The following is a 22,671-nucleotide window of genomic DNA, read 5'->3' as shown; positions in this document are numbered from 1 at the left end:
GAAGGCTTCCGACCTCCTCTCCGACCTTGAAGTGACATTCCGATGTCTCAAGGCGAAAGGAGTCAAGCTCAATCCTGAGAAGTGTGTCTTCGGGGTGCCCCGGGGCATGCTCCTGGGGTTCATCGTCTCCGAGCGAGGCATCGAAGCCAACCCGGAGAAGATCGCAGCCATCACCAGCATGGGACCCATCAAGGACTTAAAAGGCGTATAGAGGGTCATGGGATGCCTCACGGCCCTGAGCCGCTTCATCTCACGCCTCGGCGAAAGAGGTCTGCCTCTGTACCGCCTCTTAAGGAAGACCGAGTGTTTCGCTTGGACCCCTGAGGCCGAGGAAGCCCTCGAGAACCTGAAGGCGCTCCTTACGAAGGCGCCTGTCTTGGTGCCCCCAGCTCATGGAGAAGCCCTCTTGGTCTACGTCGCCGCCACCACTCAGGTGGTTAGCGCCGCGATTGTGGTCGAGAGGCAAGAGGAAGGGCATGCACTGCCCGTTTAGAGGCCAGTCTACTTCGTCAGCGAGGTACTGTCCGAGACCAAGATCTGCTACCCACAAGTTCAGAAGCTGCTGTAAGCTGTGATCCTGACGAGGCGGAAGTTACGACACTACTTCGAGTCTCATCCGGTAACTGCGGTGTCATCCTTCCCCCTGGGGGAGATCATCCAGTGCCGAGAGGCCTCAGGCAGGATCGCAAAGTGGGCGGTGGAAATCATGGGCGAAACAATCTCGTTCGCCCCTCGGAAGGCCATCAAGTCCTAGGTGTTGGCGGACTTCGTGGCCGAATGGGTCGACACCCAGCTGCCGATGGCTCCGATCCAACCGGAGCTCTGGACCATGTTTTTCGACGGGTCGCTAATGAAGACAAGAGCCGGCGCGGGCCTGCTCTTCATCTCGCCCCTCGGAAAGCACCTGCGCTACGTGCTACGCCTCCATTTCCCGGCGTCTAACAATGTGGCCGAGTACGAAGCTTTGGTCAACGGGTTGCGGATCGCCATCGAGCTAGGGGTCAGACGCCTCGACGCCCGCGGTGATTCGCAGCTCGTCATCGACCAAGTCATGAAGAACTCCCACTGCCGCGACCCGAAGATGGAGGCCTACTGCGATGAGGTTCGGCGCCTGGAAGACAAGTTCTTCGGGCTCGAGCTCAACCACATCGCTCGGCGCTACAACGAGACTGCGGACGAGCTGGCTAAAATAGCCTCGGGGCGGACGACGGTCCCCCCGGATGTCTTCTCCCGGGATCTGCATCAACCCTCCGTCAAGATCGACGACGCGCCCGAGCCCGAGGCACCCTCGGCTCGGCCCGAGGCGACCTCGGTTCAGCCCGAGGTACCCTCGGCCCCCGAAGCCGAGGCACTGAACGTCGAGGAGGAGCAGAGCGGGGCCACGCCTGATCGAAATTGGCAGGCCCCGTACCTGCGATATCTCCGCCAGGGAGAGCTACCCCTCGACCAAGCCGAGGCTCGGCGGATAGCTCGACGCGCCAAGTCGTTCGTCTTGCTGGGCGATGAGGAGGAGCTCTACCACCGGAGCCCCTCGGGCATCCTCCAGCGATGCATCTCCATCGCCGAAGGCCAGAAACTCCTGCAAGAAATACACTCGGGGGTTTGCGGCCATCATGCAGCGCCTCGAGCCGTTGTCGGGAATGCCTTCCGGCAAGGCTTCTACTGGCCAACGGCGGTGGCTGACGCCACTAGAATTGTCTGCACCTGCGAAGGGTGCCAATTCTATGCGAAGCAGGCCCACCTGCCCGATCAGGCTCTACAGACGATACCCATCACCTGGCCCTTCGCTGTATGGGGCCTGGACCTCGTCGGACCCTTGCAGAAGGCGCCCGGGGGCTACACGCACCTGCTGGTCGCCATCGACAAATTCTCCAAGTGGATCGAGGTCCGACCCCTGAACAGCATCAGGTCCGAGCAGGCGGTGGCGTTGTTCACCAACATCATCCATCGCTTCGGGGTCCCAAACTCCATCATCACCGACAACGGTACCCAGTTCACCGGCAAAAAATTCTTGGATTTTTGCGAGGATCACCACATCCGGGTGGATTGGGCCGCCGTGGCTCATCCCATATCGAATGGGCAAGTAGAGCGTGCCAACGGCATGATTCTACAAGGGCTCAAGCCTCGGATTTACAACGGCCTCAACAAGTTCGGCAAGCGATGGATGAAGGAACTCCCCTCGGTGGTCTGAAGCCTAAGGACGACGCCGAGCCGTGCCACGGGTTTCACGCCGTTCTTCCTGGTCTACGGGGCCGAGGCCATCTTGCCCACTGACCTGAAATACGGCTCCCCGAGGACGAGGGCCTACACCGATCAAAGCAACCAAGCTAGCCGAGAAGAATCGCTGGACCAGCTGGAAGAGGCTCGGGACAAGGCCTTACTACACTCGGCGCGGTACCAGCAGTCCCTGCAACGCTACCACGCCCGAGGGGTCCGGCCCCGAGACCTCCAGGTGGGCGACCTGGTGCTTCGGCTGCGGCAAGACGCCCGAGGGAGGCACAAACTCACGCCCCCCTGGGAGGGGCCATTCGTCATCGCCAAAGTTCTGAAGCCCGGAACATACAAACTGGCCAACAATCAAGGCGAGATCTACGGCAACGCTTGGAACATCAAACAGCTACGTCGCTTCTACCCTTAAGATGTTTTCAAGTTGTTCATATACCTCGCACCCACGCAAAGTTTAGTCATCAAGGAAGGGTCGGCCTTGCCTCGGCAAAGCCCGACCCTCCCTCGGGGGCTAAAAGGGGGGAGACCCCCTCTGCGTCGAAATTTTCCTCGAAAAAGGATCTCTTTTTAGCAGAATTTCTTTCGTGCTTTTTGACTACTTCGAAAAGCGGATCCTGGAAACGACGGAGTACACGTAAGCAGCCAAGGCTGACCGAGCCGAGGGACTCCTACGCCTCCGGGATACGGATACCTCACTCATCACCTTCTGCGATAAGTAACTCGCGTTCGGATAAAAGTGATTCCGCGGATCGAACAAGTCTTCACGTTCGGAAGCTCTTCTGCCGAGGCGGTCCTTCAAGACTTCTCGACTGAATCGGTGACAGGGCCTCATGGACGGGCGAAAGTACGCGTAAGCGGCAAGGCCGACCGAGCCGAGGGACTCCCACGCCTCTGGGATATGGATACCTCACTCGTCACCTTCCGCGAGAAGCAACTCGCGCCCATGCAAACATCCCTGTTACCGACGGAAAGTCCAGATGCTCGAAATGAGAGGAAACGAGACGCGGCTTTACAACGGAGCGAGGGTGTGTTTTCTGGCCTCGGCGGCCGCAGAAGGCACGCGCTACAAGACAATCTGATCCTGCAGGCTCGGGTCTTCACGCTGAAGGGGGCTGTAGCACCCTCGGCATCGACGACGCCTTCAGCGAGGTCCGACCCAGCCTCGGACGGCGACGAGGTCCAGGGACTTCTCCGGGAATCCGGCCCGAGCAGGCGGCTCGGTCGGTTGCCCCTGGGGCCTCGGCCAACCATCCTCCAAGGGCGCCAGCCCGACCCGAGGCCTCGGCTGATCGACTCCGGCGTCGGCCCCGCTGACGGGCAACCCGGCTAGGCTCCGGCCAACCAGGTTCCCATTTTCGAGCCAACTCCGCCTCAGTTCGTACTGATATCGCTACCCCTGGCCTCGGCTCATCGAAGAGCGGCCGAGGGGTCCCTTTAACTAAGCTAGAGGAGCCTCAGACAACAAGGCCGATCGAGCCGAGGGACTCCTACGCCTCCGGGATACGGATACCTCACTCGTCACCTTGACACAAGGCGACTCATGCTTGGTGAAGCGGTTCAGATAACCAACAGGCGAGACTTAGCGCTCGAAAATGAAGAAAAAACACGGCTCCGTGCCGAAATTACATACATGTTCAGGCCTCGACAGCCACAATGAACAAAAACACTAGCATTCGAAGTGCCATTACAAATGGAACTCCGGTTCCCCCTCCGCAGGTACGAACAACCCCACTCCATGGGGAAGGCCTGCGGAGCAACAGAAGACTGGCGAGCGGCTCGCCGCCGCCCGCTCCGACTATGACGACAACGACCCCCGCTCCGGATCGCCGAGCCGCAGCAGTGCAGGCCTCAGGGTGGGCGCTGCTGCAATCTTGCCCTCGCCCACGCCGACGCTCGAGGGGCGAGGACAAGTGCGAAGAACCGGAGGCCCGGGGCGTGGATGGTGGCAGTGATCCCGTCGGCGACGGGGACTTCTCGAGCCGCCTCCGCCTCGGCGCTGATGGCGGGGGCCACCAGCCTCCTGGCAGATCCCCACTCAAATCCTCCCAGACGAGTGGGGCGCCGGCCTCTGCGCGAGGGCGCCATCCCAGTGCAAAAGCAGGGCCACCCCAGAACACGAACGCCGCCCTAGCAGCGCGCGGCATCGTGGGTGGTCCTCCCGTGCACACGACGTGGCAGCCGCCCTCCGGCAGGAGGGGCCGTCGGGAGCCAAGCCGATGACTCCGACACGCTGGAGGTGACGACGCCTGCCGTCGATCAGCCCCACATTGTCTGAGTCCGCGCCGCCCGCAGGGCCATGAGCGCCTCCTCCCTCGAACGCCGTGGGAGAGGGTGACCCGCAGACCCGCACGGGAGGCAGAGCGCCGGCTCAGCCTGGCCCCCACCCCAGCGAGGATGATGAACATCCTTGAAGCTGAGGGTGGGACCAAGATTGCAGCCCGGCTTGCTCTTCCCCACCCAGGAACTGGTAGTCACCATCTTGGGTGACCGCCGGCGTGGGGGTGCAGCCGGGCCGGCTGATGAAAATCCTTGAAGTCGAACGATGGCTGAAAGGTACCAACTCCCACGGGGTTGCGTTCCTCCAACGAGGAGGCGGAAAGACGGCGGATACCCCCCATCCGGGGGCTTGGAAGATGGAAAGACATGACGTACAAGGGAGGAAGAAGACATGGTTGCCTTCCGAAAGGGGTCACCCTCCTTTTAAAGGCGACTCTCCCTACGTGCGCCCCCAAACGCCACGGGCCGAGTCTTCTCCAACACGCTCCAAGGTCCTCCCCTGCGGCGCGGGGGCTGGGTCCCGCATGTCATGCAAACCGGCTCAGAGCAGAAGAAGCCAAACCGCCGCGCGTGGTGCACACAACCGCCCAGCGGTTACAAGCGACCCCCCAACTTTTGCCCAGACCAACGGGCGGAAGGGGCGGGCAGCCATGCAGGCGGCATGCAACCGCGCCAGGTGGACGCGCTTCTCCGACTTCTGACACGCCAGCTTGGAGGCCCAGGCCCACGCGTCACGCTAGAGCTGTACATTTGGGCCGGGCTTGGTGGGCTAGCACGAAGCACGCAAAAAAAAGCACGGCCCAAGCACGGCACAGCACGAAATTATTTCGGGCCGGGCCGGCCCGGCACGATGCACCGGGCCGGGTTTGGGCCGAAGCTGAGGCCCATGGGCGGGCACGAGCCCGGCCCGTTTAACAAGGCACGAAAAGGCCCGTTACCAGGCACGAAAAGGCCCGTTACACACTGTTATGCAGCCAAAAGCAAAAACTATACTAACCGCGTCCGCAACTCCGCATCCACAGACCAGTGAGACGACCACAAGCCCAACCCACCTTGCCATTTGCCGCTGCCAGGTGCCAGCCCAATCCCAATGTCACGACGGGCGCACAAAAACCCTAGCTCGACTCCGGCCGTCCAAACTCCAATCCAACTCCCAGTCCCAAGTGAAGTCCCACAAAAATCCGTCGTCTTCCGCCGTCTTGGTGAATCGTCCCGGCGGCCGGCTCCCCGCAACCCCAACGGCCCAACCCCATCCGCCGTCTTCCGCTGTGCTACTGCGGCGTCTTCTTCTTGGTGCGGTGCGGTCAGCGGTGGCGTCCTGTGCTGCGGTGCTTTCTACGGCCAAGATCTACGGTGCAGCAGGTGCAGGTGCAGTGCAGCCCTGCACGGCTGGCCGCCTGTGGTGGCGTGGTGCCGTGGTGCCGTGGTGCCTGCAGGCCTGCAGCTGCAGGTGCAGCCCTGCACGGCTGGCCGCCTGGCCGACTGGCCGTAGTCCGTAGATCTGTGAGCCGCTCACCCGCCTGGACTGGACGCCTGGTGCGGCGGTGGTACGCCCGGCCTGACTGCCTGCACGGCTGCACGGCTGGCCGAGTGGCCTGAGTGCCTGACTGCCTGCGAGCCTGTGACTGTGAGCTGCGACTGCGACCATCGTCTTCCGTCTTCCCCAACTCCAGCAGCCGTGGCGCCACCTCCACGGCAAGCCGTCTCACCGACCGCCGCGGGGACGGCCGGAGCAGCTCCTGCTCCTTCCCGACCTCCAGGACAGGGAGTCTCTCTTCCTCCCCGACCTCCTTTACGTTTGTCTATAGCTGCTGCTACCGACGGGCCGTCCATTTCCATGGATGGGAACCGAAACTCGAATCGAATCGATGACAATACTTGTCAATCATTTGTAGATCCTCTGAATGTGAGTTCCACTGATCGTGATAATCCTTTGGATGCAGCGACAGGAGGAACAGATGCGACGCCGTCGACAGCCACAGCAAGTACCGCAAGCACGGAGACAACATCTTATAAGCGTGGCCGCAAGAGCACCTCTGATGTATGGAATGACTTCGAGCAATTGTTCAAGGACATAAATGGTAAGAAGGTTAGGTATGCTGCCAAATGCTTGTACTGCAAATCACAACTTACTGCTTCGTCAACTGCTGGTACTGGTCATTTAAAACGACATCGTATTACTTGTGCATCTAAAGCTCAACGTGCTGCTAAGACTCAATCCTTAATTCAGTTTAATGCTGATGGCTCTGTTCGTTCATGGGACTATAATCCTGATATTGCTCGTACTGAATTGTGTCGATTGATATGTACTTTAGATCTTCCCCTAGGCATTGGTTCCACTGCTGCATTTGAACGATACATAAAACATGCTCATAATCCTAGGTTTACTGCTGTTTGTAGACAAACGACTACTAGAGATTTTATCAAGTTTTATAATCAAAGTCGTACTTCGCTAATAAATTTGTTGAAATCTAATGTTTCATGTGTTGCTCTTACTTCTGATATTTGGTCTGGAAATGCAAAGGAAGATTATATCAGTGTGGTTGCTCACTATGTTAATGCTGATTGGGTTTTAGAAAAGAGGGTAATTGGTATGAGGTTGATTGATGTTTCACATAGTGGGGCTAATATCGCGGATCGTGTTAAAACTGTTATTACTGAATTTGGATTGATTGATAAGGTATTTTCCATCACTTTGGACAATGCATCAGCTAATACAAATGCCATGAACATACTAACACCTCAATTTTCTGGATATGTGGGCTCTCTTTTCTTACATCAAAGATGTGCATGTCATATTATTAATCTTATTGTTAAATCTGGACTCAAACGTTTAAAACCTTATCTCGAGGATTTTAGGACTGCTGTGTCATTTTTGAATTCTTCCAATCAACGCATTGCTTCATATAAAAGCTATTGTATTGCAATGGGTGTTAGGCCTCGAAAGTTTGGTTTGGATATGGATGTGAGATGGAACTCGACTTATCTAATGTTGAAACACTTAATTCCATACAAGAGCACATTTTCTGTTTTTATCCAAACACACTATCAACAGTTCCTGGCCCAACCTTTGCTCACAGAGGCACATTGGGAAGTTGGTGAGAAAATTCTCACATTCCTTGAGCTGTTTTATGACTGCACTGTTGCTCTATCTGGTGTTTACTATCCAACATCTCCTATGATGCTACACCATATCATTGAGATTGCTGAACATTTGAATAATTTTGAGAATGATATCATGCTAAGAGATACTGTAATTCCAATGAAATCTAAATTTCTCAAATATTGGAAAAAAATTCCTATTTTGTATTCCTTTGCATTTGTGTTGGATCCTAGAGCCAAGATAAGGGGTTTCAATAATGCTCTTCAAGTTCTGTCTAGATTTGTTACTACTGATTACTCTGAGTACTTTAATGTTATTAGATCAGAATTGACTAACATGTTTTCGAAGTATGATATAAAGTTTGGCGCAGCAAAATTGCAAAGACCAACCCACACCACAAGTACCAGTAGAAATAAAACAGCTTGGGGCAAAATTTATGCATCAACTGAGGTAAGTGAGGTAAGTGCTGCCTCTATTTCAAGTTCATCGTTTGGCTCCCAAGTTTCTGAGTTGACAATGTACTTAGATAGTGACCCATTAACTGTCTTTGATGATGGATTTGATATTCTAAGTTGGTGGCACGAGCATAAATCTAATTATCCTATCCTCTCTCTTTTGGCTAAGGATGTTTTAACTGTTCCTGTTTCAACTATTAGTTCAGAGTCTGTTTTTAGTCTTGCTGGCAGGTTGATTGAGGAGAGAAGGCGGTCTCTAACAAGTGAAATGGTGGAGATTCTTACTTGTTTAAAGGATTGGCAGCTAGGAGAGAGTAGGGAGCAGCACAATATTGCAAATAACGACATGGAAGAACACTACAAGAATATGTACTTGGATGAAGAACGTGAATCTGGTGTTAGTCCTACTTAGATGTTTCTTTTGTATCTTTAAATTGGTAGATGTGATGTAATTTTACTTTTGTTATGTAATTGGACAATGGACTGTATGAACTTATAAACTCCATCTAGAGCTGGCTGTACTCTTTTTCCCTTCTGACCAAAGGGTTTTTTAATGAGGCAGCCATTGCACAGCTCTAGTAATGTTAAGTTACTTTTTGGTCAATTTCGGGTGTATCTCTAATTGTGGACTGTCTAATTGTGGGCTGCAATGTGTAATTCATATCATTTGTTATCAATTTGGGGCCTATCTATAATTCTGTAATGTAATGTATAATTCTGGGCTCTACTGTGTATTTTTGGGCTATTTTGGGCTCTAATGTATTTCGGGCCTGTTTATGATTTTCGGGCCGTATTATGTATTTCGGGCCTAAAAGGTTATTCGGGCTTTTTTTTATTTTTGGGCCGCCCGAATAGAGCCCGGCACGTTTAGGCAATAACGTGCCGGGCCACGGGCCGAAGGCTCAGCCCGTGGGCCGGCCCGGCACGGCCCGAAATTAATATTGGGCCGGGCCGGCCCGAAATTAAACGTGCCGGGCTTTTTCGGGCTTGGGCCGGGCCGGGCCGGGCGGCCCGAATGTACACCTATACGTCACGCAACCAGCGCGCCAGTTGTTGCATGCAAGCAACCGCACCGCCACTTGTGCCACCGTCGCACCTCTTCGGTTGCGGAACCTATGCCGCGACTCGAGGCGACCCAGCGCACGACCCAACAGCGCCAGCCTGGCGCGACGGTCAAAGCGGCCGAAAGTGGGCCGGCAGTAATGACGGTGGCAGGCGAGCGGGAGCAGCAGTCACGTCGTCAGCCAGGCTCACGTCCCATCCAGGGACAACGAGAGAGCCTCCTCCCACGGCGTGAAGACGGTGCGCCCGTGATCCGTTCCTCGAACGGCTCGCTCACGCGCAACGGCCGCCCCGCCAACCACTCGCCCCGTCGCATTAACTCCGCGGCGGGAAAGGCGGTGCCCCACGCAGGAGAAGCGGGCGACGCTTCGCCTTCGCCGTAATAACCGCGCCAAAAAAGGTACGCCACGTCGTTCGATTTTGTATCCTTTTCCTTTTTCCTCTTTCTCTATCTCTTGCAACAGGGACCGGGAAAGGGGGATACCCCGAAAAGGATCCTTCTCTGTGAAGGAACCGGGCTCCGAGCCCCCCCTACTGATCAGAGGTTCGAAGGCTGGCCCTCCGAGGGGTTCAACAGTCGCCTCAGATCGCGTGGGCCCGACACCCACTACTGGTCAGAGGTTCGAAGGCCAGCCCCCCGAAGGGCTCCATGGCCGCCTCAGGCTACTCGGGCTCCGCGCCAATTACTGATCAGGGGTTCGAAGGTTGGCCCCCGAAGGGTTCACAGTCGCCTCAGACGCCGAGCGAGGGATGACCAGGGGTACGTTCGATACATAACCGAGGCTCGGGCTGCGCTCCCGAGGTACCCTAGGACATTTCCGAGACCAGCGGGAGCGATCTTGTAACGGAATCCCATCGGAGGGAGGCATCGAGCCCTCAGACCCCGTCGCCAGGGGACCGGGTCCGGCAGATCACCCGCAGGTACTTTTGGGCGTGCCTCTGGGCCCCTAGCCGACCCCCCAACGAACGGGGCACGGACGTCCACTCGGATCACCCGCTTGCAGCTCACCGGAGACACCATGTTCGGTGCCCATCGAGGGTAACATGGCGCTCTCCCCCCCTCCTCCTTGCGGAAAGGCGACGCAGGGGCGTATGTAAAAAAGCCGAGTCTGTCCCTGATCGTCCTCTCGCCCTGTGCGGAGGCTCGGGGGCTGCTCTCGCAAACCCGGCTCCGGCCAAACCGTTGACAGCGTCAACATACCAGCCCGAGAGCTTGGGCCCCGACCGTGCACCCGGGCTACGGCCAGTTCGCATGAGGGAACAACCAGACCAGCCGAAGCATTACGCAAGGCATTAAGACCTCGAAGGAGTGAAATCACTCCTCCGAGGCCTCGGGGGCTACACCCGGCGGGTGCGCTTGCGCGCACCCACCGGAACAAAATGCAACCGAGAAAGGCTGGTCCCCTTGCAAAAAAGTGCGACGAAAGCCTCCAAGCGAGTGCTAACACTCCCTTCGAGGCTCGGGGGCTACTGTCGGGGACCATAATTAGGGGTACCCTCAAGGCGCCTAATTCTCAGCTGGTAACCCCCATCAGCATAAAGCTGCAAAGGCCTGATGGGTGCGATTAAGTCAGGGATCAGTCCATACGAGTGACTCGATCACGCTTCGCCCGAGCCTAGCCTCGGCCAAGGGCAGCCGACCTCGAGGGACTTCCGTCTCGCCCGAGGCCCCCCTTTTAACGGCGGACACATCTCCGGCTCGCCCGAGGCCTTGGCTTCGCTAAGAAGCAACCCTGACTAAATCGCCGCACCGACTGACCGAGTTGCAGGAGCATTTAACGCAAAGGTGGCCTGACACCTTTATCCTGACGCGCGCCCCCGGCAGAGCCGAAGTGACCGTTGTCACTCCGCCGCTCCACTGACCGGTATGACAGAAGGACAGCGCCGCCTGCGCCACTCCGACTGCAGTGCCACTCGACAGAGTGAGTCTGACAGGCAGTCAGGCCTTGCCAAAGGCGCCATAGGAAACTCCGCTCCACCCGACCCAGGGCTCAGACTCGGGCTAAGACCCGGGAGACGGCGAACTCCGCTCCGCCCGACCCCAGGGCTCGGACTCGGGGTAAGACCCGGAAGACGGCGAACTCCGCTCCGCCCGACCCAGGGCTCGGACTCGGGCTAAGACCCGGAAGACGGCGAACTCCGCTCCGCCCGACCCCAGGGCTCGGACTCGGGCTAAGACCCGGAAGACGGCGAACTCCGCTCCGCCCGACCCAGGGCTCGGACTCGGGCTAAGACCCGGAAGACGGCGAACTCCGCTCCGCCCGACCCCAGGACTCGGACTCGGGCTCAGCCCTAGAAGACGACGAAACTCCGCTTCGCCCGACCCCAGGGCTCGGACTCCGCCCTGGCCTCTGCCGAACGATCTCCGCCTCGCCCGACCCGGGGGCTCGGGCTCGGCCTCGACCACGGAAGACAGACTCGACCTCGGCTTCGGAGGAGCCCCCACGTCGCCCGACCTAGGGCACAGGCCCGCCACGTCAACAAGAAGCGCCATCATCACCCTACCCCGAGCCGACTCGGGTCACGGAGAACAAGACTGGCGTCCCATCTGGCTAGCTCCGCCAGATGGGCAATGATGGCGCCCCACAAGCTCTGTGACGACGGCGGCTCTCAGCTCTCTTACGGAAGCAGGGCGACGTCAGCAAGGACTCGACCGCTCCGACAGCTGTCCCTCCGCCAGGCTCCGTTGCTCCTCCGACAGCCACGACATCACGCCAGCAGGGTGCCAAGATCTCTCCGGCTGCCACATTGGCATGTACTTAGGGCGCTAGCTCTCCCTCCGCTAGACACGTAGCACTCTGCTACACCCCCCATTGTACACCTGGATCCTCTCCTTACGACTATAAAAGGAAGGATTAGGGCCTTCTTAGAAAAGGTTGGCCGCGCGGGGACGAGGACGGGACAGGCGCTCTCTTGGGGCCGCTCGCTTCCCTCACCCGCGTGGACGCTTGTAACCCCCTACTGCAAGCGCACCCGACCTGGGCGCGGGACGAACACGAAGGCCGCGGGATCTCCACCTCTCTAACACCCGTCTCCGGCCACCTCGCTTCTCCCCCCTTCGCGCTCGCCCACGCGCTCGACCCATCTGGGCTGGGGCACGCGGCACACTCACTCGTCGGCTCGGGGACCCCCCGGTCTCGAAACGCCGACAAGAGGTACACGTGAGCATATGTTTTTTACCAAATAATTAGAGGTACACTTTAGCAACCTATTTGATAATACACAGTTAAATGTGAAACTTATACCGTTATTGCAAATTTTTGTTTTTTCAATTTAATCATGTGCTTCTGTATCATAAGTTTTTTTTCCACTATATAGATTGCTCTTATCAGCTGCTTAATCTTGTGCTTGTGAATCATTGACACTGGCCTGTTATGCTACTCCCTAAGTGTAAGTGAAGATGTACAGTCTCTACCCTCTTTAAATACTGCCAAGACATGCGCATTTCTCACTGATTCACTAGCATTTGCAGGAAATGATTGACCAGAAAGAACCATCATGCTTGCTGCTGCAAGTTTGTGGCCTCCAATCCCTCCTTTATGTTCTTGGCTGGTACCATTGCTGGTCGGACAAGATAATTCATTCTTCACACATAGTTCCTTTAGCTGTGAGAGATTTTCTGATTTTATCTGTTCTGTCAAAGGGCACAGATTATTTGCCTCCAGACTTATTTTTGTAAATTCATACCTGGGCAACCTAAATCCAGTGTCTTATCTTCATTCTTTTTCTGTTCAGTGCTAATAGAAGAAGGAATCAATGGTACTGTTGATGCCTGTGACATGTAGGAACGTCTTGGGCCATCAGTTAATCTGCGAACAGTCTTGGAATCTTGGACCTTTTCCCGTTTGACACAGGAGCTGAAACTTAATCCAAGATCAGAAACACCCCATCTGTGAATGGCACTTAGCTTTCCCCCTGAATCATGGTAGAGCAAACTGTAATATCTCTTCAGTTGGTATATATTATGTTTAACTGTATCATGCTTGACTATTACTTTCGATGATGACAGCTCCTGAAAGGTTGCCATGCCACTTCGAAGTATCTAAAAACTAAGTGCCTCCCTGACATGATGTTGAATGGTTAAATAATTCAAGGTGAAATCGGATCTGTAGGTGTTGATTCCCCCAAATTTCACTCCAATATTGCATATTCCATTAGCCTGTGCAACCAATTGAAACATGTTTTCAAGAAATCCTTTTTATGAGTGCAGGTGCAGTACAATGTGGCATTCGACAATTCCTTCCCTTCAATGCTACCGAAGTCTATCTGTTTTTGCTTATTAAACCTACTATTGGTTCAGTAATGGATTGCATATACTAAAGTAGTCCTGAAACATCACGTCATTGTCTCTGCACATCTACATAATTATATTATGCTTAAAGTCTACCACATTTGTTATTTCAACATGAACCACAGGTTTCCCTGAATACTTATTTTTGTTGCATTTTTATTGACCTTACTGCTAGATGTTGGACTTGGGTCCTAATACAGACCAACAGTAACTAGAGTAGTAGTAGATGGACAACCATTGATTTGATTACTGTGTCTGCCTGCCTCCATTGATTCAAAAAAGAAAAAAATCATGTTGATTGCTTGATGTTGTCCTATTCTCCCAGGTTTCACTAAACAACATGTTTATAATTGTAAATCCATGTGTGTACTCTGATATGGATACTGGTCACATTTCACAACACACACTTTTCGTTAAATTGGTACATGATACTGTACCCTGCTTGAATATCCCATTGAATTTTATTTCTGTAATTCTTGCAGTGTGATCTATTTTACATTTTGATTATGTGGGGTAGACATCTCATGTCGTGATTAGATCACGTCCCATATCCCATATGAACAGTTAAAATAGATCAAACATGGGGATTGGATGAGCAAGAAGATGGTACCAGAACTGTCGGACGAAGATGGGTAGGAGGAACACCATAGGGAGTAGCAGGAGAGCTGCAAAAGGTTGGATTTGAGTTATAGCATGGGCCAGTAATGAGCAAGAAGATGGTACCAGAACTGTCGGACGAAGATGGGTAGGAGGAACACCATAGGGAGTAGCAGGAGAGCTGCAAAAGGTTGGATTTGAGTTATAGCATGGGCCAGTAATAATAAAGCTGGTAGGCAGGTAGGTGAAGATGGAGAAACAAGAGAAGGGGTCTTTAACCTCATGTAGTGTTTTTCTTTGCTTGCAAATATAAAAATAGAAAGTAATGACCGGGTTAAAGCAGTGTCAAATCAGAATTTTGATCTTCAGTGGCAAATTTGAATTTGGTTTTTTAAGGGCAAGTTTGCAGTTGGCGTGTGTGGAAACAGAGGTAAATATGCAACTTTTCTGGGCTATGATGATGCTTTTATCATGCCTAAGTGCCTAACAACTTAATATGTATATAATATTGTATACTTGTATATTGACATTTTAGTCTCATATTGTTGTCACTTGATACAGGGATTCACAACATAATGTGAGAGGAGGATTGTTGAGGTTGTGCAAGGGGAGGAGCGGGCAGCCTTAAACATGGGGATTGGATGGAGGGGGTTGAACAGGATGATGGAGAGGTTTAAGGATAACATGGAGTTCACCAAGTTGAAGCCGAAGATGGCAGGGATTGACCCTGATGATGTTTACTCTGAAGTGCCCTATGAGAAAGGTTTCCAGATCCTTTGGAGAATTGAGCGTGAGGTGGGTGGAAGTATGGAACATGGCAACTCTTCTACTCTTCCTTGCAACATTCTTTCAGTAAAATTACTTCAGTATTGGACTAATTTCTAACGTGATGTCTTATGCATGTTGCTTGTATCAGATTGGCAGGCCTACTTTTGACGAGTTTTTAAAGAAGTACATTGCAACCTTCAAGTTCCAATCAATAGATACAGAGACATTTCTTGAATTCCTCAAAACCAATGTGCCTGGGATAGAAAACAAAATTGACCTTCACCTGTGGGTTGAGGGGACTGGTATCCCTCCTGATGCCATGGAACCAGATTCAGCTACTTACAAAAAGATCTGCTCCTTAGCTGCAGAATTCAAATCTGGAAAACTTCCAAGTGAAGATGAGGTGGCAAAGTGGAGTGGGCAAGAATGGGAACTTTACATAGAAAATCTACCAGCAGATGTTGAAGCCTCACAGGTATGGGCTCTTATCAAATACCAATGTTATCTCTCATTTATTGGTGTCTGAGAGTTACCCTGGTGCTTATGATGGTTCTATTCAGAATATGATGAGTCCCATAGCACGACACTCTTGTTTTTGTAGTTTACGCTGTATAAATGAACCTTGAATCCTATTCATGTATTTTAGAAGTTTCCTTTGCTATTTATTCTTTCTGAACATCTTATGAACAGTCGTAATAGGCTAGAGCTAAGCATGTCTTTTACAGTTTTCCTCTGTGTTAGAATTATAGGGGAAATCACTGTGACTTTGGTTATCCGTACGCGAGATATTTCTCTAGATACAATGGATTTTTATTTGTGGCAAATCCTAATGTTCAATTACTTTTCCAGTTTGATAGATACAATTTCCAAGCTTGGGTTGCAGATATCATCTGTCCTGCTTCATATGACTATTGTGATTGATAAAATCTTGGAGAAAGGTACCGTTGAGTACTTAATAGTGCACACGACCATATTGGAGTACTTTACAATTGCAGATAAGGTAATCGGATTGTATCCTGTGTTGTGCAATGTTTATTTTACCTGCCCTCTGCTGTGAACTAAGTATTCAATTTATCACATTGTAACCTATGTCTTTGGTAGACCTCAGCCTCGGATGCTATTTGTCAACTTATCCCCCTTCTTACTCAAGGGGCATTAATCATAGATGGAGATGAACCTACAAACGCTCCAGAACTACCAAAGAAAGCAAAAGCTAAGAAGAAAAGGTCGAAAGAGCCACTTATTGTTCGGATCATGCAGACAAGGGAAGGATTAAAACTAGGAATTAGTTGCCTCAAGTATGGCAGTGCAAAGGTATATCTGCACAAGTTATTATATTTTAACTTCAGGTCAAACACTTTCTCCGCTACTATCCACTGGTGTTTTATTCAGTGTTGCTTTAGTTTTGTAAATTTTTGTGGTGCTTGTATATCTTTGCGAATTGAATTATGCATTACACCGTACCAAGTCCATCTTTACTGCTCAAGAGGTTACTGTCGGTGGCCATGGGATGTTTTCCTCCCTCCATGATCTCTGAAATGTCTCCCATATTTATAGATTAGCTTTGGAAGATACATGATTGGCCAAGCTTGAGCATGGATGAAAATTCCCAGATGATCGTAAAGATTGTTGTGGTTTGTAATGATGCAATCATTGGCCACTCTGAGCATCAATATGTTGCTACAGGGATGCCCACAAAAGCTGCTCTGAAGGTATAATTTCTTCATGTGATAAAATTTCCTTTCATTTGGGGTGCTGTTATAGTTAAGTTGTTTTTTTACTGTGAAATTATCTTCCATGTAGCTTTGGAGCAGGAAATGTATATCTGCAAAAGGTTAATAACAATTTATACAACGAAAGAAAATATGATTTGCCCTCATGTTTCAGCACAATGCTTCCACCAGCGCGGCCGTAGAGGCGGAAGCAAGGGGTTGGGCTTCTGTCGGTGTTGGACAGCGTGATGCCAAACGTGCCAGCCACTCTTGCTGTCGTCCGCCTCCCTCTTCCACGATAGGTTCGCCCGCACCGAGCCTAGACGCAGATAGCTCTCGACCGTCCGCTACAGCGCTGTCGAAGGTGAATCTTATTCTCTTCTGCTCACAGGTTGCGAGGCTTGGGCTGAGAAGTTAATTTAGCTGCTCTTTTGACGTGATGGTACGGTTCAGAGACTATAATGGAGGAGGCCTCGCCCGAGACGGTGGAGGAGCCACTGCTGGTGAGCGCAATCAGAGGGAAAAAGGTTGAGAGGGCACCAATCTGGCTCATGAGGCAAGCCGAGAGGTACATGAACGCAAGTCCACTTCCATTTTGTGACAGTCTTCTATGTTGGTCTGCTAAGCATTTCTGTAATTAACATTCCAGTGCGTATCTCGAAGGAATAAACTAAATTGTTTAGTAGTATTATATAGTAGTAGTCTCCAAAACCGATTGATAAAGTATTTTAGAAATAGAGGAATTAACCAATATTCTTCATAGCAGTGAACATAAATGCTAATTGTTTGTCGAGTGTTGTGATATGTGTCACTTCAAGATCTGTTATATAACGTGCTTTCGAACTGGGCCTTATTGCTTAGGAATATGTCCCATATGGTATTCACTACAAGTTTTAATATTAGATTACAGATATCATACTGTATCCAGAAGTTGCCTTCACATGAGATACAAAGTCTGATTTTATTCTTGACCCAAGAAATGCAAACGCCTTGATACCAAAGAAGGTTGTCATAAGGTCAAGGAACTAGAAAAGTTATATGTTTTGTGACAGTATGACCTGAGTTGTCTCGCATAGCTACAATAACTTTTAGGATTAGCATCTCTGATGAGTGATAAAATGTGTCAGTGGTCATTGGTGCTTAACTGAGTTACCGCCTAACATTTTATATATGTATATGCTTTGTGATAGCATTGGACTTTTTTTCCTTATTGGCACAATCGTTTTTGACTTGTTCTGATTTTCTTTTTTTCTACCGGCTTGCAGTGCCTCAAGATTCTGAAGGTTTCTATCAACCTGACATGCACCACGGAATGGAGGTTCGCCTTGGTTTGTCCAAGGGACCTATCTGCCCTAGCTTCAGTTGAGGCAGTAAATGTAGTTCTGCGGTTCTGCCGCATGTTGATGCACCTTCGTACAGTACACTCGGGTCAATAAAAGACCACATTAGGATGGTGAAACGGTGAAAACTGATGGCTTGCATATGTTCAGAGTGTTATGTTGTAATGAACGCATACTGCGAAGCATCGCAGTTGAGCTTTAGGATCTCTGCAGCTGCAGGTGGCTTCTTTCGTACTCGAATTAGAGTTAGCTGTGAATTGCAATTCTTTCGTTATTTTTCTCTAACTTGTACGAGGAAAGCAATCCATAGGAATTTTTAAATATGCAAACAAAATCCATAGGAATATTTGGTGCATGGCTGATTTTTTTCACTAATTATCTAGATCAACTCACTTGTTATTATTGTTGAGTTGATTCTTGATAGCATCACTAAACAATGACATATCCGTGTACAAGTATCCCCAAAATCCATAGGGTTGCAACGGGGGATACTTGTACACGGATATGTCATTGTTTAGTGATGCTATCAAGAATCAACTCAACAATAATAACAAGTGAGTTGATCTAGATAATTAGTGAAAAAAATCAGCCATGCACCAAATATTCCTATGGATTTTGTTTGCATATTTAAAAATTCCTATGGATTGCTTTCCTCGTACAAGTTAGAGAAAAATAACAAAAGAATTGCAATTCACAGCTAACTCTAATTCGAGTACGAAAGAAGCCACCTGCAGCTGCAGAGATGCTAAAGCTCAACTGCGATGCTTCGCAGTATGCGTTCATTACAACATAACACTCTGAACATATGCAAGCCATCAGTTTTCACCGTTTCACCATCCTAATGTGGTCTTTTATTGACCCGAGTGTACTGTACTAAGGTGCATCAACGTGCGGCAGAACCGCAGAACTACATTCACTGCCTCAACTGAAGCTAGGGCAGATAGGTCCCTTGGACAAACCAAGGCGAACCTCCATTCCGCGGTGCATGTCAGGTTGACAGAAACCTTCAGAATCTTGAGGCACTGCAAGCCGGTAGAAAAAAAGAAAATCAGAACAAGTCAAAAACGATTGTGCCAATAAGGAAAAAAAAGTCCAATGCTATCACAAAGCATATACATATATAAAATGTTAGGCGGTAACTCAGTTAAGCACCAATGACCACTGACACATTTTATCACTCATCAGAGATGTTAATCCTAAAAGTTATTGTAGCTATGAGAGACAACTCAGGTCATACTGTCACAAAAACATATAACTTTTCTAGTTCCTTGACCTTATGACAACCTTCTTTGGTCTCAAGGCGTTTGTATTTCTTGGGTCAAGAATAAAATCAGACTTTGTATCTCATGTGAAGGCAACTTCTGGGTACAGTACGATATCTGTAATCTAATATTAAAACTTGTAGTGAATACCATATGGGACATATTCCTAAGCAATAAGGCCCAGTTCGAAAGCACGTTATATAATAGATCATGAAGTGACACATATCACAACACTCGACAAACATTTAGCATTTATGTTCACTGCTATGAAGAATATTGGTTAATTCCTCTATTTCTAAAATACTTTATCAATCGGTTTTGGAGACTACTACTATATAATACTACTAAACAATTTAGTTCATTCCTTCGAGATACACACTGGAATGTTAATTACAGAAATGCTTAGCAGACCAACATAGAAGACTGTCACAAAATGGAAGTGGACTTGCGTTCATGTACCTCTCGGCTTGCCTCATGAGCCAGATTGGTGCCCTCTCAACCTTTTTCCCTCTGATTGCGCTCACCAGCAGTGGCTCCTCCACCGTCTCGGGCGAGGCCTCCTCCATTACCGTCTCTGAACCGTACCATCATGTCAAAAGAGCAGCTAAATTAACTTCTCAGCCCAAGCCTCGCAACCTGTGAGCAGAAGAGAATAAGATTCACCTTCGACAGCGCTGTAGCGGACGGTCGAGAGCTATCTGCGTCTAGGCTCGGTGCGGGCGAACCTATCGTGGAAGAGGGAGGCGGACGACAGCAAGAGTGGCTGGCACGTTTGGCATCGCGCTGTCCAACACCGACAGAAGCCCAACCCCTTGCTTCCGCCTCTACGGCCGCGCTGGTGGAAGCATTGTGCTGAAACATGAGGGCAAATCATATTTTCTTTTGTTGTATAAATTGCTATTAACCTTTTGTAGATATACATTTCCTGCTCCAAAGCTACATGGAAGATAATTTCACAGTAAAAAAACAACTTAACTATAACAGCACCCCAAATGAAAGGAAATTTTATCACATGAAGAAATTATACCTTCAGAGCAGCTTTTGTGGGCATCCCTGTAGCAACATATTGATGCTCAGAGTGGCCAATGATTGCATCATTACAAACCACAACAATCTTTACGATCATCTGGGAATTTTCATCCATGCTCAAGCTTGTCCAATCGTGTATCTTCCAAAGCTAATCTATAAATATGGGAGACATTTCAGAGATCATGGAGGGAGGAAAACATCCCATGGCCACCGACAGTAACCTCTTGAGCAGTAAAGATGGACTTGGTACGGTGTAGTGCATAATTCAATTCGCAAAGATATACAAGCACCACAAAAATTTACAAAACTAAAGCAACACTGAATAAAACACCAGTGGATAGTAGCGGAGAAAGTATTTGACCTGAAGTTAAAATATAATAACTTGTGCAGATATACCTTTGCATTGCCATACTTGAGGCAACTAATTCCTAGTTTTAATCCTTCCCTTGTCTGCATGATCCGAACAATAAGTGGCTCTTTCGACCTTTTCTTCTTAGCTTTTGCTTTCTTTGGTAGTTCTGGAGCGTTTGTAGGTTCATCTCCATCTATGATTAATGCCCCTTGAGTAAGAAGGGGGATAAGTTGACAAATAGCATCCGAGGCTGAGGTCTACCAAAAACATAGGTTACAATGTGATAAATTGAATACTTAGTTCACAGCAGAGGGCAGGTAAAATAAACATTGCACAACACAGGATACAATCTGATTACCTTATCTGCAATTGTAAAGTACTCCAATATGGCCGTGTGCACTATTAAGTACTCAACGGTACCTTTCTCCAAGATTTTATCAATCACAATAGTCATATGAAGCAGGACAGATGATATCTGCAACCCAAGCTTGGAAATTGTATCTATCAAACTAGAAAAGTAATTGAACATTAGGATTTGCCACAAATAAAAATCCATTGTATCTAGAGAAATATCTCGCGTACGGATAACCAAAGTCACAGTGATTTCCCCTATAATTCTAACACAGAGGAAAACTGTAAAAGACATGCTTAGCTCTAGCCTATTACGACTGTTCATAAGATGTTCAGAAAGAATAAATAGCAAAGGAAACTTCTAAAATACATGACCAGGATTCGAGGTTCATTTATACAGCGTAAACTACAAAAACAAGAGTGTCGTGCTATGGGACTCATCATATTCTGAATAGAATCATCATAAGCACCAGGGTAACTCTCAGACACCAATAAATGAGAGATAACATTGGTATTTGATAAGAGCCCATACCTGTGAGTCTTCAACATCTGCTGGTAGATTTTCTATGTAAAGTTCCCATTCTTGCCCACTCCACTTTGCCACCTCATCTTCACTTGGAAGTTTTCCAGATTTGAATTCTGTAGCTAAGGAGCAGATCTTTTTGTAAGTAGCCGAATCTGGTTCCATGGCATCAGGAGGGATACCAGTCCCCTCAACCCACAGGTGAAGGTCAATTTTGTTTTCTATCCCAGGTACATTGGTTTTGAGGAATTCAAGAAATGTCTCTGTATCTATTGATTGGAACTTGAAGGTTGCAATGTACTTCTTTAAAAACTCGTCGAAAGCAGGCCTGCCAATCTGATACAAGCAACATGCATAAGACATCACGTTAGAAATTAGTCCAATACTAAAGTAATTTTACTGAAATAATGTTGCAAGGAAGAGTAGAAGAGTTGCCATGTTCCATACTTCCACCCACCTCACGCTCAATTCTCCAAAGGAACTGGAAACCTTTCTCATAGGGCACTTCAGAGTAAACATCATCAGGGTCAATCCCTGCCATCTTCAGCTTCAACTTGGTGAACTCCATGTTATCCTTAAACCTCTCCATCATCCTGTTCAACCCCCTCCATCCAATCCCCATGTTTAAGGCTGCCCGCTCCTCCCCTTGCACAACCTCAACAATCCTCCTCTCAGCATATGTTGTGAATCCCTGTATCAAGTGACAACAATATGAGACTAAAATGTCAATATACAAGTATACAATATTATATACATATTAAGTTGTTAGGCACTTAGGCATGATAAACAGCATCATCATAGCCCAGAAAAGTTGCATATTTACCTCTGTTTCCACACACGCCAACTGCAAACTTGCCCTTAAAAAACCAAATTCAAATTTGCCACTGAAGATCAAAATTCTGATTTGACACTGCTTTAACCCGGTCATTACTTTCTATTTTTATATTTGCAAGCAAAGAAAAACACTACATGAGGTTAAAGACCCCTTCTCTTGTTTCTCCATCTTCACCTACCTGCCTATCAGCTTTATTATTACTGGCCCATGCTATAACTCAAATCCAACCTTTTGCAGCTCTCCTGCTACTCCCTATGGTGTTCCTCCTACCCATCTTCGTCCGACAGTTCTGGTACCATCTTCTTGCTCATTACTGGCCCATGCTATAACTCAAATCCAACCTTTTGCAGCTCTCCTGCTACTCCCTATGGTGTTCCTCCTACCCATCTTCGTCCGACAGTTCTGGTACCATCTTCTTGCTCATCCAATCCCCATGTTTGATCTATTTTAACTGTTCATATGGGATATGGGACGTGATCTAATCGCGA

General features: G+C 49.6%; 2 protein-coding genes and 2 long non-coding RNA genes across 4 annotated transcripts; 2 read left to right on the top strand and 2 right to left on the bottom strand.

Annotated features, from left to right (window-relative positions):
- The first annotated feature begins 14,571 nt into the window (after positions 1-14,571).
- On the top strand, positions 14,572-15,305 carry LOC109944381 (leucine aminopeptidase). Its single transcript, XM_020549123.3, has 2 exons — positions 14,572-14,806; positions 14,928-15,305. Exons 1-2 carry the CDS (start codon positions 14,642-14,644, stop codon positions 15,303-15,305), a joined length of 543 nt encoding a protein of 180 aa, XP_020404712.1. The 5' UTR covers positions 14,572-14,641.
- Positions 15,306-15,424: 119 nt separating this feature from the next.
- LOC109944599 (uncharacterized) lies at positions 15,425-16,394 on the top strand. The gene is made up of 3 exons (XR_002267699.2): positions 15,425-15,779; positions 15,881-16,093; positions 16,337-16,394. It is a non-coding gene; the product is annotated as an uncharacterized lncRNA (long non-coding RNA).
- Positions 16,395-18,400: 2,006 nt separating this feature from the next.
- LOC109944598 (uncharacterized) lies at positions 18,401-19,904 on the bottom strand. Its single transcript, XR_002267698.2, has 3 exons — positions 19,757-19,904; positions 19,553-19,667; positions 18,401-18,853 (listed from the first exon to the last, which is right to left on the bottom strand). It is a non-coding gene; the product is annotated as an uncharacterized lncRNA (long non-coding RNA).
- Positions 19,905-21,306: 1,402 nt separating this feature from the next.
- On the bottom strand, positions 21,307-22,066 carry LOC109944380 (leucine aminopeptidase). The gene is made up of 2 exons (XM_020549122.1): positions 21,806-22,066; positions 21,307-21,684 (listed from the first exon to the last, which is right to left on the bottom strand). Exons 1-2 carry the CDS (start codon positions 21,968-21,970, stop codon positions 21,307-21,309), a joined length of 543 nt encoding a protein of 180 aa, XP_020404711.1. The 5' UTR covers positions 21,971-22,066.
- Between the last annotated feature and the right edge of the window lie 605 nt (positions 22,067-22,671).

This window comes from Zea mays, chromosome 2 (genome assembly GCF_902167145.1).
Source record: "Zea mays cultivar B73 chromosome 2, Zm-B73-REFERENCE-NAM-5.0, whole genome shotgun sequence".
Classification (NCBI taxonomy): domain Eukaryota; kingdom Viridiplantae; phylum Streptophyta; class Magnoliopsida; order Poales; family Poaceae; genus Zea; species Zea mays.
This window is presented reverse-complemented; position numbering and strand designations above follow the sequence as displayed.